Source organism: Peromyscus eremicus, chromosome 8b, assembly GCF_949786415.1.
Source record: "Peromyscus eremicus chromosome 8b, PerEre_H2_v1, whole genome shotgun sequence".
In the NCBI taxonomy this organism is placed as follows: Eukaryota; Metazoa; Chordata; class Mammalia; order Rodentia; family Cricetidae; genus Peromyscus; species Peromyscus eremicus.
In genome coordinates, this window is record NC_081424.1 from 1,221,356 (window position 1) to 1,238,962 (window position 17,607).

The 17,607-nt window shown below is 34.2% G+C and overlaps 1 protein-coding gene across 2 annotated transcripts in view; it reads right to left on the reverse strand.

The window, feature by feature from the left end:
* Nucleotides 1–17,607, reverse strand: part of Ascc3 (activating signal cointegrator 1 complex subunit 3) — a 342,822-nt gene that overhangs the window by 104,744 nt on the left and 220,471 nt on the right. For both annotated transcript variants that reach the window (XM_059272425.1, XM_059272426.1), the window contains exons 31-34: nt 11,439–11,576; nt 11,220–11,340; nt 9,831–9,963; nt 6,035–6,160 (exon numbers count right to left, since the gene is read on the reverse strand). In XM_059272425.1, coding sequence (XP_059128408.1) covers nt 6,035–6,160; nt 9,831–9,963; nt 11,220–11,340; nt 11,439–11,576 — 518 coding nt within the window. The remainder of the gene's footprint in view (nt 1–6,034; nt 6,161–9,830; nt 9,964–11,219; nt 11,341–11,438; nt 11,577–17,607) is intronic.

Here is a 17,607-nt window from a genome sequence, read left to right on the forward strand (position 1 = left end):
AAAAAATGAAATGTATCCTCAGCAAACTGGATGAGTCTACATGGTACTATGTAAATCTAAAAATATTAATGTTAAGAACTTGAAAGCAGTATGCTGATTTTAACAGGCAGAGCAAAGACAGAAAGGTGAAACACAGGTAAAATTACAAAAGTTTAAGTTACTGGGAAGACAGAGTGCTGGAAGTCTGAATAGCACAGCGACCTCAGTTAACAGGAATTTGAAAATGAATTAAAAATAGATTTTAAGAAAACAAAGAAACAACATATATAAGGTGAAGGATATGAATTATGGCTAATATATGGATTTCATAACATATACATGTACTTAAACATCTTAAAATTTACCCATAAATATAAACAATTGTTTGTCAAATTAGAAAATTTAAACAGAGCCGGGTGGTGGTGATGCACGCCTGTAATCCCAGCACTTGGGAGGCAGAGCCATGTGGATCTCTGTGAGTTCAAGGCCAGCCTGATCTACAGAGCGAGATCCAGAACAGGTTCCAAAAACTACACGGAGAAACCCTGTCTTGAAAAACAAAACAAAACAAAACAAAAACCCAACCAACCAACTAACCAACCAACCAAATAAACAAACAAAACAACAAAAAAATTAAACAGATACATTTTTATCTCAGACAAATGTTTGTAATAAACTTGTTTAAAACAAAACAGTTTATCAGAAGGAATGTCAGAGTTTATTTACAGCTTATTAAAATGTTAACTGTAGATTTAGGCATAGTTTATTTTTATGTAGCTATAAAGGTATACGGATTTAAAAAACAAAACAATGTTCAGGCTGGGAAGGCATTAAATAGCTCAAACTGTCAAGCACTGTTTCCACAAAGATCACTTTTAGCACAGCCCCAAGGAGAGAGGTGGAAAATGAGTGCAGATGCCTGTCTTCTGGACCTGGTGATGGGTCTGGTGGAGAATGGGGGGATACCAGAGCTCTGAGCTGTGATCCGTGAGCAAACTGCCTCATCGCCTGGGTCCTTCCTTCTTCATGAAAGAAGGTGAGAGCAGTACCAAGTTAAGGCCTGGAAATAGCGTGTCAGATATGAAGAAATTCCACAAAAATTATTAGTAATACTTTATTAATTTCAATTTTTATGTTTATAAGCCTCTTTCCGGCATTTAAATTTTACAATTCTTTACCTAATTTCTTGAGGTAATGTTTTCTTTTCCTAATGTTTAGTTATTTCATTTCTGTATCCTTTAAAGTTACAAAAACTTTATGGACCCATGCTTTAGTCTTTGCTTGAGAGGAAACAATTTTTTCTTGTTCTAGTCTACTCAGTTTCATCTTTTACTGGAATAAGTCTTAAAATCTGAAGCCATTAGATTGTTTCTCCCCATTCTTAATTTTTTCCTGTTTATACAGGTTGAACAGTCCTGATATGAAAACCAAAATGTGGAATGTTCTAAATTCTGAACTCATATGACAAGTGATGGTCAAAATGGTAGAAAAACTAAAAAATGTTTTGCATGAAATTATATCCAGGCTATATAGCTAACATGTATATGATGCATAAATGAATTTGTGGTCATACTTGACTTCCTTTCCCAGGATATCTCATTAGCCATATGCAAATATTCCCAAATCTAAAACAATTCCTAACCCAGAACACTCTGTGTGCTGTCATTCAGTACAAGGGATGCCCTGTCTATGTGCATTCTGTCCCATTCCAAGAATGGAGCTTAATGATCTAAACAGGGAAGCATGTTAATGTAAACAAGAAGCATGTTTAGATCTTCCTGGACTAGTGCATGACAAATTTTACATGTAAGTTATCATGATTCTACACAGTCTTTTTCAACAGCACATGTACAAAGATGCACAACAATAATTTAGATCTGTTAACTGAAGACTGTATTTCATAAAATATTTATGTATTATTTTGATTTTTATAGATATGTAAAATTACACACAGCTGTAATTTGGCTGAACTGTAATTATAAATTTCCATCACTTTTTGCTTTATACATTCTGACACTGTTTTCAGTTACCTAAATGCTCTCAGAAGGAACTACAAACCTCTCAGTGACTGCCCTCTTCTCCTAATTCTCATGTTGCCGTCTGTCTTGTTTTGCATATTGTTAATTCTGCAGCTACTGCACTCTCACACTTGGTCTTCTTCATATTGTTTTGAGACAGTCTTACTTTGTAAGCTAAAATAGCCCCAAGCTCGTGGCACCACTCTAGGCTGAGCCTCCTGAGGGATGGGAGGACAGGTGCACACTACCACTTCCGACTATTATTCTTTGTACAACTTTCCAACCTTAATAGTCAATGTTACATATTTGAAAACTGCCATTTTAATTTGGTATGTAGCTTACAATAAATGTTTAGTTTGATTTAAATAATGGATCTAAACTGCATGTGGTGGCACACACTGTAGACCCAGCACTGGGGAGGCAGAGGCGGGGGTGTGTTGGTGGGTGTGGGGGGGGCGGTTTTCTGTGAGTTTAAGACCAGCTTGGTTTATTTACATAGTGAGTTCCAGGACAGCATCAGAGCTACATAGTGAGACTCCGACTTAAATGCATGCCCCCTCTTCAAATAAAAATAAATGCATCTGAGAATTTCTATCTTAAACAGGGAAATATAAACCACTGACAAAATTTATTATTATAACTGACCTGACTATGACACAAAAAGATGCTGCCCATGTCCTATGCTGAACACTGTACTGGTGCTCATTTTACCCACAATGAAAGTCAAAGCCTTAGCTTATACAGCGCTACATGGCTTATTCACCACAAGAAAGCAAAAACTTTTGCTTAGTAACGCATCTTCAAAATAGTTAGAATTGTAGCTGGAACTTGGGCTTTCATGCTTGTCCAGCAAGCATTTTACCAAACAGAGCTATTTTTAGAAAAACAAATCATTTCTGTTTTCTGGGCTGATTAACTGACATAGAAAATTCGGAACAGATTTGTACTGCAGAATAATGACAGCTTTATTTTAACCAGAGTTATCGCAAACATTTACTACTAAAGGAATAAGCACACGCACTATGGGGAGTCAAGAGTGGATACTTAGCATCCTAAAAATCAGCTGAAGTAGCATTTACCAATGTGATTGGAATATTTAAGACTGTCACAGCCTGGCTGGCTATGAGGGCTGGGGAGGGAGTACCACACAGGATTAATTGCAGTAAAAGCCCCAAGGGGGAGGAACCTGTTTGTTGGAGCTGCTGTAGGTGAAAATCTACTTTTATCTCTCCTGGTGTCTTTGGGAACTGTCCTGTAGGTCAAGGCAGAGGGAAGCAGCTACCACAAGGAGAAACTTCTCTAAGCCAGGTCATTAAGATGGTGGACTATTTGGCAAATTTCCTCTTAGTCAATGACTAGCCATCAGGCAAAACTTGTGAGGCAATGTGAACTCTGCAACACATGGATTTACATGGATGATGCCTACAACCAACCAGGAGACACACAAGTCACCAATACCCCACATTCCTTGACCAGAGACCTAGTATAACTTTCCTTTTAAATGTCATCACTGTATACCACTTCAAGTTCTAACTCTAATTACCACTGTTTATTAGGACTGTATGTAGATTTCCTCATTATAAAAATCAAAGTGAAGCCAAACCAATCCAAACCAAAATATCTGGGAAATTTCTTACTCATTATCTTAAAAGAAAACCGAACTATCTAACTTACATGTTCTATGTAATTCATCTTATTTTTGATCAATACTGTTTGACAGAGTATAAATGGGACTAGATTAGGGGTAGACTAGAAGCAGGTGAAGAGTGACTGAAACTAGGGAAAGAAAAATAAGATTTATTCTGAAGTAAAGTAAAAAAAAAAAAAAAGATGAGTCAACAGAAAGTGAGGTTAGGTAGATTAAAAAATAGAAATTAGATAGGTTAAAATTAATTTTGATAGGTTTATGAATAATTCAGCTTTAGGCCTAATAAGAATGAAATACTGGTGAGAAAATACAACTGTAATTTGATGGAGCACAGACCCAACAACATATTTTGAAGCCCCTCATATCCAGGTAATATACAAATACAGAAAGGACCTCTAGAGAAGAACATCATAATATCATGGATGAGAACAGTGTTGCCTCAGTGGTATTTATGTAAAAAAGGCACAATATAAGAAAACTGCCTAACCCAAACCAAAGGATGGTGTACAGAATAACCAGCCAGCATTTTTCAGGAGGCAGCATTTTCAGATACAGAAAGACATAAATGAGACAGGGTAGACAAGTCAGCCAACTGTAATACAGAATACTAGGTTGGATTCTAATAGAATGGGAGATTAGCAATACAATAGGTGAAACTTGAGTAAAGGATGTATGTTAGCTAATAGTTTATATAAATGTCAATTTCTTGATTTTGGAAATTGTACAGTGGTTATTTAAGATAGGAACATGCGGAAGACAGGTTTGGATTAAATGGCATTTCTTTGTATTATTTTTGAAAGACTTTTTAAAATTTTTTCTAAATTGAAACCTTAGAGCTTTTCTTTTTCTTTTTTAGAACACATATAAAGGGAAACAATCTGCAACCTACTACTGAACTTGCTTGTCCCAAATGTGTTAACAGTTAAGGGACTCTAAGCAAAGACACAGTAATTTAAAACTGCTATCTATATAAGGAGAAATGTTGGCTGAAATTTCTTTAGATATGAACAGTAAGATTTTGTGATGACTTTTTTTTTTTTTTTTTTTTTTTTACCATGATTCCTCTGTTAAAGACCTCTTAATGGCTTATAATTTCAACAGGAATATCTCAGATTTGACTCTTGCTCCATTTCCTCTGTATCTATTATAGCCTTCAGCAGTAAACATCTTCTTTCCTTCCTTCCTTCCTTCCTTCCTTCCTTCCTTCCTTCCTTCCTTCTTTCCTTCCTTCCTTCCTTCTTTCTTTCGTTCTTCTTTTTTTTTCTTCAAGGCAAGGTTTCTATGTGTAACTCTGGCTTGTCCTAGAACTCACTCTGTAGACCAAGCTGGCCTCAAACTCAGAGATCTGAGTACTGGGATTAAAGGTTTGTGCCACCACTGCCTGGCAGTAAACACCTTTGTAACTGGTCTTTCTGCTGTAACTGTCTTCTACTAAAGTGCTTAGGAACTGAAACACAGCAAAACCTGTTCTGATGATGTTAATCCATGAATAAGCACTCACACTGCCTCATTCCCTTACCCTCAGACAGCATCAGAGGTGAACTACTCAGCACAGAGTGTAGGACACAGACCCTGTTCCCTCCAATACTTTCATCTATTTTCTGTTGTGGACAAGCTTCACCCCCATACTTTAATCTCTGACCACAGCAAGCTTTCATATGCCCTAAACACTAATGACTCTGCCAAGCCCCAGGACCCCTTGCTTTTATTTTTCTGCCTGAATGCTTTACACATTTTCTAGTTTTGTAGATCTGAAGTGTCACATTGTCTGGCAAGCTCTCATCTTCACAAGTTTAAATACAGTTCTCTTAAGACTACTTAACATCAAATTCTAGTGCTTACTCATGACTTTCCTACATGAAACAGGAGTCATTGGAGACAAGATATGGTATACTTATATGTATATTTCAGAATTTGACATAACATCTGATAAGTGTCTGCTATATCAAGATCTAATAAACTATCAAGGGAAAATAGAATCGAATACACTGCAATCTTATCTTCTCCTGCAAGGTCTTTGTTAACCCTAAGAAATGCCTCATAATTTCCTCCATCCAATTTAACCACTCTTAACCTTTCTCTGAACTCCAACTGTACCTAAGTTAGTGACTACCACAGTTTAGAAGATTCCTTAAGGACTTCCAATGTTTTGTCTTCAAACTGCATAGGAAAACTGTCCTATGGCAATTCAAATAATAACAAATGTATACAATCAAGCATCCTCTTATGTACTATGACCACAGGAGACATATCTGATCTTCTCGCAAACTTGAATCTATAGAACGTGCTAAGAGCTGACAAACATTCACAGACATGGAGATTCTTGTAAGTACCTGTGCTTTTTGTGCATACAATGTGCAATTACCCTTTCACAGAGCCCCACACTTACCTTGGGTTCATGATGAGACGTCGGAAAAAGTAAGTCCATGTGATATAATCCATTGCATCTTGCTTAGATGTTATTGTACCTCCAGCAATCTCTGCATTTAAGTGGTCAGAAAGCACTCCTAATAAGCTACATATTGAATAAAAGACAAGAAATACAATGAACAACAAACACTTATCTCAGTAAAGATTCATATTTTTATGTTATAAGCTACCAAAAGTGGCTTTATTTATGTATAACAACTGTGTATAATTTACAAATAATTTATTTCATTATTTGGTGATAACTGTTAAAATTTGTTACAAATTCTAAAATTCATCACAGCACCATGAGCTTAAGGACACATTATTAACTAACACATATATACTTACGCTCTTTCTGTTAAAAAGTATGTTGCATTTTTTTACATGAATATGAACAGAGTCCAAAGAGTACTATAGTAGTACAGAATTTCCCCAGAATACCTTAAGTAGTAACAACCTGCTGAAAGCAATTACTACTACCGGTCATCTGGTAAATATTCAACAAATGGTTATCCTTGCTATCAATTTTTAAGAAAAGAATGGTTATATGCAAAAATAAAACACAGGCTGGCAGGAAGAGAGCTAGAAACTCACAGAGAAAGAAAATGCAAATCAAGAGAGGAGGCTTGTTAAGTGAAATGCAGAACATATGAAGTGCTGGAGTAAGCATGGAATAAATAACGAGGAAGATTAAAAAGGAACTTGTGAGACAGGGATGACAGCAAAAAGCAAAGATATTTCCTCTAGTCACCCAGCGAATATTAAGTGCTTGGAAAAATAGGGCAGTATCATGATACAAAGGTAATAAGATGTGTTGAAAGCCTGGGAAAGAACATATTTTTAGTTTCATATGTAAAATACAAAAAAGCAAGGAATGTCTAACAAAAAGGGCTAAATAATTACAAATAGAAACATATGCAAGTATTCAAATTAGCTTTTGTAAAGCACATGAATAGATTAAAAAAAAAACCTGATTGTTAAAAATGTTCTCTATGTCAATCTCAATTTATTGTGACAGAGTGAAAATGGATACAGTCTGCATAAAGAGTACTGGCAATATCCATTTGAGGGCTGACTATAATCTAGCAATTTCCTTTTTTCATCACAGTCTGATAGAGAAACATTTGCATGCAACATCAGAAAGGTAAAATGCTTCACTGTTACATTATACACAAGAGGAGGAAACTGTGGGGCTAGAGAAACAGATGCCTCAGCAAGAGTACTTGCAGAGGACCTGAGCTCAATTGCTGGTACCCATACTGCAACTCAGCAGTCTATAACTCCAGTTCTAGGGGAATCTGATGCCCTCTTCTGGACTCCTTCAGCATGGTAGGCATGTGGTGCCCTGACAAACATACAGGCAAAACACTCACACATAGGAAAAAAAAAACTCTGAAGAGGAGAAATCTGGATTGCTAAATGTACACTAATAGAGAACTGAATTAACTATAGAATATTCTATGACATATAAGATATTAGCAATGGTCATGGCACAAGAAAAAGTAAATTAGTTTTTTATTATACAATGTCAAGAATAAATTAGTTTGGTTATAAATGGGTGTGTTATGTCAAAATTCTTTAAAAATACATACGAGATGGTCATATGTCATTTCTCACTTGTTTTTGTGGCGAATTAGATCCACTTGTTTTCAGAAACAGTTTTTGCATTTACAGGGTAAAATGTACTTTTAACTATTTGTATATATTGCCGAGTTTAAATTTAGTGATGTTTTATTTTGGATTTCTGTATTCATTCAAGATTCACATGTCTGTTAAGTTCTTAAAAAGATTTCTTACTGAATTTTAATATCTAAGTTATTCTGACTCCATAGAACAAACTATAAACTTACTCCTAATGTTTCTTTTCATCTCTCCTCTGTCTCTCTCTAAATAGGCTCTCACTATGCAGTCTAGTCATGGCTGGCCTGGAAAATGCTATGTAGACCAGGATAGCCTCAAATTTACATAGATTTTCTTGAATCTGCCTCCTGAGTGCTGGGATTAAAAGTGTGCACCACTATACTTTGCAAATCCTACCTTTTCTATTACTAGGAGAATGCTCATTTATGACTGATATTATTCTTTCTATACTACAAAGAGTTCAACAGTGAAGCATCTGGGATAGAAGATTTTATTATGAAAGAATTCTACATTTCGAATTCAATTGCTTTGACAGATCTAATACTGATGACTTATATTTTCTTTTTTACTGTGCCAGTTTTGGTAATTTTTAAAATAAATTTTATCCTTTGAGCTAACATGTAAAAATCATTTGTATAAAGTTGTTCATAATGTCTTATTATCTTTTTTAATATATATGATGTTTTTCGAACCCTGATATTTAGACATAAACATATAAATTTTCTTCATCTTTGGAAAACACAATCAAACAAACAAACAGTAGAGACTAGTGGTATAATTCAGTGATCGAAGCTTCTAAGGGGAGAAGCATGGAAGCTGCAAGTTCAAAGCCTGCCTTTGCTACTCAGGGAGTCCAAGGTCAATCTGGGTAACTTAGTAAAACCCTGTCTAAAAATAAAAAGAAGGGTGGAAGTGATACATGTAGTAGTAGTGCCTAGCATGCCTCGGGCCCTAGGTTCAATCCCCAAGACCTCACACATACAAAAGCCAAAGCAAGCAAACAAAAGGCAACCACCAATCTTTGGGACAGTTGAAGTCTTTAATAAATGTTTATTCTTATTTTAAGATTGATTCTTATTTTAAAGTGTGTGTGTGTGTGTTTGTGTGTGTGTGTGTCTAGGAGGGGTTGGTGCACATGAATGTAGTGCACTCGGAGGCCAGAAGAGAGTATGGGACTCTAGCAGAACTGGAGTTACAGGTAGTGGGGAATAGAAATCTTGTATTACATGATATAAACTTTTAATTACATGCCTCCTTATTGTGGACCATTTATTGCAAAAAGAAAAGTACCTAAAACAAATACCAAGGAAAATACAAATTCCTCAGTAAAGTAATACTGCACTGAATGCTTTCCTTACAACAGACATTGATTCCAAGCGTTATTCATCTGATCCCTACAAACACAAATGAGCAAGCTAGGATTGCTATCACCCCCACTTTACACATAATGAAACATGAAGCAAACTGCTCAGTACCAAGCAATTAAGTGGCAGAGCTCAGAGTTCAACCTCTGTCATCTGGTGCCAGAGCAATAGTTCAGTGTGCACAGTAGCCATAAGAGCATAACAACAAACTTTCCCTTAAAATAATAGTAACAGCTGCATGTTGTCTCATAGTAACAACTACATTGTTAAGTTCTGCTGTAAGTTTTACTAACTGTGTTTTAGTAAAACATTACCAGGACAAAAAATACCTAAATAAAATAAAATTTAAAAAAAAAAAAAAAGCAACCATGTAGTCTGTTTTATATTGGCCAATTACTCCAAAGCACAGGGCCTGTCCAGAGTGCAGATGATACACAGTGTCACTCCATTGGTGAAAACTGATCTTCCTTTTCCCAGGAGATCAATTGCAAATAGCTTCTTTGTTAGGGCTTTTTACTCTGTTTTGATATTTTTTGTTTTACTGGATTTTTGTTTTGTGTTCTTTTTTGTTTCTTTTGAGACAGAAAAGAGGAAAGAGAAAGAGGAAGGTTGCATGAACATGAAGTTGGGTGGGTAGAAGAGTTGGAGAATCAGAAAGAATAGGATCAAAGTACATTGTATGACAAATTTATTTATAATTGAAAAGAAACATAACCAGGAAAATATAAACTCACTATGAAATGAAACCCGTTAGTTTAAAACCAAACTTACCTTGATTCTACTGGGAAAGGTTCATAAAGAAATTTTTTATAAAAATCTTTTTTTATATCATGAACAAGAATTACAGCTTTGCCCTGGTCATCGAACTGAGGTCTCCCAGCTCGCCCCATCATCTGAAGCACATCTATGGAAGAGAGAATAAGAGGCATCCTGCAGTGACACTGAGCATGAGGTAAAGCTAATGGTCAGGGCACGCTTCTAGCATCAAGAACTAACAGAAAATAGAATACTTTAAGAACATGTGCTTCTTTGATCATCACTACTACAATCTTTAACATATATAATAGCTATGCATATATATTTATATACATGATATAAACACACATACAGTATAATCTATACTCAAAAATTTATATTAAATAAGCATCTGTGATTAAGACTGAACTCTTAAAATGGTAGCTTACACTATCTGTGAAGTAAAGTTCTCTTGAGTTACATGACTGAAGATGCTATTTAAGAACATTGATACTGTAGGGCCTGTGGAGGTGGCTCAGTGGATAAAGCACTTGCTGCACAAGTGTGAGTACAGGAGTTGGAGACCTAGCACTAACAGAAAAGCCAGAAGGGCATGGCGGCCTCTCTGTATCCTAGCACTTGGGAGGCAGACATGAGTTCCCAAGACAAGGCGGCTAACTAGACTAGATGAATTCCAGCTTTAGCAAGAGCCTTTGGTTTAGTAAATAACAGTAGAAAGTGACTGAGAAAGACAACAGGTATCAACCTCTGGCCTCCACCTGCATGCACACACACTGCTGGTGTGGCCCCACACATGTGCCTCCACACACAATGTGAGCATGCATATATACATGCACCCACACAAAATAAATAATAATATTATTTTAAATAAACAAGGAAAAGTAAAGCCCATACAGGAAAACTTCTCCTGTGAGGGTATTTGATTACTGTTTCCCCTGGATAAGAAGTTTATTTAATTCTTATCTTTCATCCTCCCAGAGAATAATTTTTTTCCCTTTATAATCTGTAGGAACCTTTGCAATAATTTATATTTTACAAATCATATAGCTTTTGAAATCTATTAATTATAGTTCTTAAGCAAAATTTATTGCACCTAATAGTTATTAACCAGTACTTTTATTTATGAATTTGAAATCACTAACTATGGTTTTGATTATTAATGAATTGGGCAAGTTACTAGACAGGCGCTTTAACCAGCTAAGCCACGGAGCCTGCACGAATTGGGCAAGTTAAATGGAATAAAAAAGTTTAATATTTTCTGAAGCATTTGCACTGAAAATAAACACTTCTTAACTTGATTATTATATTCTGATTATTATATATTTAAATGAGATGAATTCTCAAAATTTAACTTATATAAACATAAACTGCTAAGGATGAAATATAAGCTTAAGAAAAAATTACCTGTGATGGGAAAATCCACATAACGTCTTGTTTTTCCATCATAATATTCAGTTCCTTTAATAATTACTAAGTGAGCTGGAAAGTTTACACCCCATGCTAATGTGCTTGTAGCAATGAGAACCTAAAAGATAAAAGATAAAGCCAATGTCTTATAGCTAAGTAAAATAAAACTTCTATGTTACTTTTAAATATGTGTTCATGGAGGAGGAGAAACAGTACCTGAACTTTACAGTTCACAAACAGCTCTTCTACAGTTTTTCGGTCTCTTTCATGCAGTCCAGCATGATGCATTCCTATCCCAAAAGCTAGAGTCAGCTTCAGGTTGGAATCTCGTATTGTCCCAATGATGTTCTCCATCTGCCAATAAATGCAAGCACAAGTCCAAGATGCAGGTGCATCAGCTCAAAAATAATCATGTATTCCAATTATGTTTGATTGACATGGCTTTTTTTTTTTTGCTTTTAATACCATTATATGGAAACAAATATATAGCCTCTCTGTTTTCATTAAAGATGGGTAAACTGAAAAGAATTCCTACTTGGTAAAAACATATTCTCCAAACTACCCATTTTAATATTATATAACAAGAGAAAAATATATGATGATAAACATAAACTCCCCTTAATGATTAAAGACTATTTGAAATGATTTAATATTGTTTAAGAAGGTTCAGTATCATTGTTATATTAAAAAGATACTTATCTTTTTGGATATGTATCTAAACTTGAGAAAATGCAAACAACAAAAAGAATCTGATACAATCCTACCAGACAGAATAATTATCCCAACCAAGTTTTCATACTAAACTTAGTGCTCATTAAATCAGAAGACTGCCTCAGTTTCGTTATCTGTAAGTTAGAAATAATAACAATAATCTTATATAGGCATGTAAATTCCTCCATTAAAGTCATGTAATAATAGCTACTACTAGCCTTATATGTAAATCTGCCAATGGGTAAAAACAGTTTGAAGATGCTTGAAGGATGTCTACTCTAAACCTTCCTGACAGGAAAGCTCATAACTATAAACATATCTGAGTCTGAAAAATTTTGATCATTAAAAAAACCAGACAGACTATTTTTGCCTATTTCTTATTGCTTTGATCAGCAGCTAAAAGCCTTTCATATTCCCTTGTTGTTTTTTTCACTTCAGTAGATGTGACAGCTCTATTTTTCTTACTGGTGTAATACAGCCCTTTGTGCTTATGGGTATCAACCCTTTGTCCATATGCATTCTTATCCAGTTTTTCAAACTTCATTTTACTTATTATTTATAATAACTTGACAGTCCCAAGGTTTCAAAGTATTCACTTGCTGTGGGATTTTGTTCTGTATGCTGTGAATGTGTTGCTCTGATTGGTTGATAAATAAAAAGCTGATTGACCAGTAGCCAGGCAGGAAGTATAGGCAGAGTAAAGAGAAGAGGAGAATTCTGGGAAGAGGAAGGGCTGAGTCAGAAGTGGCCAGCCAGACACAAAGGAAGCAAGATGACAAGGCAGAACTGAGAAAAGGTACCAAGCCAAATGGCTAAACATAAATAAGAATTATGGGTTAATTTAAGTGTAAGAGCTAGTCAGTAATGAGCCTGAGCTAATGGCTGAGCAGTTATAATTAATAAAAGCTTCTGAATGATTATTTTATAAGTGGCCCATGGGACTACGGGGGCCTGGCCAGACCCAAGAAACTTTCATCTATATTTAGTGCCCAATGTGAATTTTTATCAAACATCTATAAAATATACATTTGCCTACTATATAACTTCTGTTGTGGTTTTAATTTGTATCTGAACAATTATATATACTTTATTTTTGCACTGAAATTATGGTGAAAATCCAAAGTGTATCTTCTATCAATTAAACTGGAAACAGTGGCTATATGATTCCTTACTTTAAAGTTAAACTATATAATTTCTTATTTAAAAGTTTTTAATATATTCAAAATGTTCATCTATTCTAGCTTTTGTATTTTTAAAGAGTTTATGTCTAAGCTCCATTTATTTCAGTTAAGTTTCACAGGACTTCATGATTTTTGAAACATGCTTTATAAATATTCTCTGAATGTTCACTGCACATTGGAAATAATGAATACAAGACAAATTTGATGGTATCAAGCGCTAAATTTTATTTGCTTTTAAAATTTATTTCTTGTAAAGAACTAAACAGGAAGTCCAATCCTGATCCTCTGTGCTTGTCCTTAAAGCAGAAAGTAACCTCAGGGACAACATAGGAAGTTTTTCCTGCCATGAGCATTTAACATCATACCCTTTAAAGACTATTCTATTTTAGTTACTTCTATAGCCTTATCAACACATGCCACTAGTCCTCGATACTGGAGTGAGAGCTTGGAAAAGGTAACATGTACAATTTTATATGCTTGAAACAGAAATATTTTAACTATTATTGTCTTTAGAGCTCATTTCATTTTGTTTTTCTACTGACAACTTCTATCATGCACAGCCGAATCTGCATACATTTCCTCTTCTGGGTGTGCATAAACTAAATATCTCAAAATCTCCAATTAAGGGACCTTTATCTGGCTGTTGCAGTTTAGAAAAAATACACAAGTCCATATTATCCATGCAAGGAATCATTGCTTCCATTCCTATTCATTTTGTTTCCACAATAAAAAACTTGTAAGATTTTAGAATGTGGGAATAAGTTGTCTTATACTAGTAATACATAAATAAAAGAGTAGTAAAGTTTAATAGTAATGTTTATAGAAAGCAATGCATTGAGTAGGCAATTCTTTGAATTACACACACATTAGAAATGTTATTTATTAACTTTCATTGTGATAGTTAAAGTGTATTAGCAGTGTATTCTATCTCATAATACATAACTAACAGCATTTTTGCATGTATCTGTGAACATAAGAAATAAACTTCTCTGAATTTACCATAAGATATGTACACTATCTAAAATGAAGATGGCATAGGGACGGACGTTCTTAAATTGTCTCATAAATTACTTGTGTCATTTTCACCATATAAGGTATTTTCAACTTATATTGATTCACTGATATTTTTAAACTTAAAATTACTTTTAGATTTTTCAGCTTTATTAATGAAATAAGTACATATGAATTGTGTAATTCACAGTGTCCCATGACACTCATACCTCAAAAGTAATGTGCCATCTGCCATTCAAAAACCAAAACACCTTGTGATAGGAGGTTTGGGGGAAGAGGAGCTGTTTCTCACTCTCCCCACCTCACACTCACATAAATCAGTGCACTAAAAAGAAAGCTTTGCCTGTCTGAACTGGTAATCCCTGAAATCCTCAAGAGGACAATTAAAAAAAAAAAAAACAACTTCATTTATTATACAGTTTCTAGAGAGGAATCTGAATTCTCTGAGTAACAAAAGGGAAAATTTATAGATGCTAATCATTAAACATAAAATACTACTAAAGTAGCCTAAAGGAATTAAAAAATACATTCTATTGAATCATAAGTATTTGTTTTTATATTTTAAAATGAGTTTCACCTTTATCAAATTATTTTAAGTCAAGCAAAAAAATTGGGAAATTTTCAGGTATTGAAAGCTGAACATTTTAACAGATATTTCTTTAGCACTTACTGTTTGCCTTCCATTGTGCTATCAATTTACAAAGCTTATCACAGATTATCTTTTATATAATGAGTAGTGTTAACATCACACTTAGTTTGTTTATACAACTCAGTATGTTTAAATGTAAAAGTTTCATTGATTTTGAAATCAATATAGTAACCTTTCTCAACTTTGAATCAATAAAATAAGATACTCAAAAAGTATTTGGATTATCATCTCAATTTCTCCAAGGATATGTATTACAACTCCATATAGATATGACACATTATTTATTACATAAGAATGGATACTATAGGACTGAAAGGGTTAATTTTTGATAAGATGGGATGTTACAGAATTATGACTAACTACAATAATGAAAACAACAGGAAGTTTCAATTCCACTGTTCATTTCTGTTTAATAAATATTTGTTGTAATGCATTGGTATTTTTCCAATAAACAGCTTTTGAAATATGTCAGACCACCTAATAGTTAAACAAAAAATACTCAATATTGTACATAAAAGAGAAACAGATCTATATTCTTTGGAGTGATCTGTTTAGGGGGTAGGAGAAGAGGCACATATGTAAGCTGTTGAACCATTTACTTTAACTTAATAAAATTTTTTTTATATTTTAAATTTATTATACTCAAAAAGCTTTTGTAGAGAGATAGGATTCCATTTAAGTAGATACATTACTCTGGGCCTAACGTACATTCCAGTCAGAATATAATTCAGCAAGCTGATGACAATGCTGGCTCCACAAGAAAGAGACCAGATTGGACAAGAATGAGCTAACAGACTGTGCAGCCCAGCTCTGTCCCTCTGAGTGTGATATATTGTTTCAAGATGCTAAAATCCCATAGCTTCTCAAAGCATATCTGCTGTGCTGGTTTTCCCATTTTCACAGAATTCTCATTATCAGAACTCTGTACTCTTTTTCAAAGCATGTCAGACTCAGACCATATGCCACTGAATAATGCTTATCAACGGTCTACACTGCTGAACAGAAGATACACTAAGCAGAAGAATCACGAAAGTTACAAAGACTTCTAAAAACAGAAATAAACCAACCACATTGATACAGATGTTAAATGAAGTTTAAGTATTTTCTTGTAATTGCAAAGTATTAATTTCTGAACTGTTTATGATGAACCACACAGATGTAAGAGGGGAAATTACCAATGAAAGAAACAACATAGAACATTTTACTGATATGATAACAAAAAAGAATTCAAGAAATAGTTTGAAATTTATTCAGAATAAAAGTTTCCAAAATTTCCCAATACTACAAAATTCATTTCTTTCCTGACCTGAATGGCAAATACAACCACACTGCAAAAGATTAACATATAGTGACGTATTAATTTTAAGCATATACATATGTGATCAAAGAAATAAATCTGCCTGAGGGCAAAGCTTAGCAACACAGGCCCTGCTTTTCACACATAAAGCTATGAGTTCTATTTCTAGTAATGCTGATTAAAAAAAAAATTACATGTGAAATAAATACAGAAATAAAGAGTGAATTACAAATATGTAAACACAAACCTAAACAATAAATAAAATCTAAACAATAACAGTTTTGCCACATCTTCCAAACACATAGAACAGCATTTGAAAATTATTTTTTGATTGGCCTAATTCTTACTGGAATCACAAAGTAAGATATTAACATGTTTTCCTTACTCACATCTCTAAGTTAATTCCCTATGTCACTAGCAGAAAATCCTTCTGTAAACACTTCATATTTACTTTTAAATATAACTTTGATAGTTATTTCCATTTTTAGAGAGTTCTGATTCTAATACATGCTTGGAGAATATGTCCATATATCAGAGTGCTTTTCAAATGCAGAAGAGACTGAGTTGAAAAGGAATATTACAGACTTAACTTTTTAAAGTAGCACAATTATATTTTATTAATATGAATTAAATCATGAAAGATGATAACCAGAAGAGCAAAAATATAATGTAAAAGTTCACTTCATAGCTTTCAGCAGAGGAAGCCTATTTATATGGCATACTCAGTGTTGCAGAACCATGATACTACAAAAGTTGAGTATCTAATTTTAGAATATCTGCAGATGCCAATTGGGCATCCTTATCTATAATGTTCCTAACATGATACTTTGTAATCACAGGAACAATTCATAACAGTTAGCACACTAAAAATACGTTATTTTTCAGGATCCAACATGTTTTTCATGCATTTACTTCTCACAGCAGTCCCATGAGGATAGAGTTGTTACCATTCCTTTTACATGTGAGAATTTGAGGCTTAGCAGGCAAGTAGCATACTGGGGTCGTAAAACTAATGGTGGATAGTCAGTCCTGATCCCAGAACTGCTGGATGTAGTTCATGCCATCCAACACAGTGCCTCATATATTACCACATGAATGAGAGACTACTTACAGTTACAATGCTCACTAGATCTCACTGTTCCAGACCATATGCAGAAAAGAGGTTAAGATTTGATACAATGAGTAATTATCATCTACACACTGGGGAAATCTACTCAGATGATTTGCAAATATTCTTTAGTGTTTGAATATTTCTATACCTATGCCTGAAAAAGAAGAACACCTCAATTATCTTGTTCTATAAACTAAAACCAAATAACATCTCTTTCAACTTCTTCATGATTGTGAAATGGCATAGTCTTGTCAGGTTCTTGTTCTTATAGCTACTGAATTTTTTGTATATTTTTCCTCATCAAATTCTGCTTTTCTATCTTATCTAAAGGTAATATGTTGCCAATGAGCCTACTTACTGTAAATATTGCAAGATAAAAAAACAACAAATAAAACAGGCTGAGTTTGCTACCCCGTGTTTGGGTC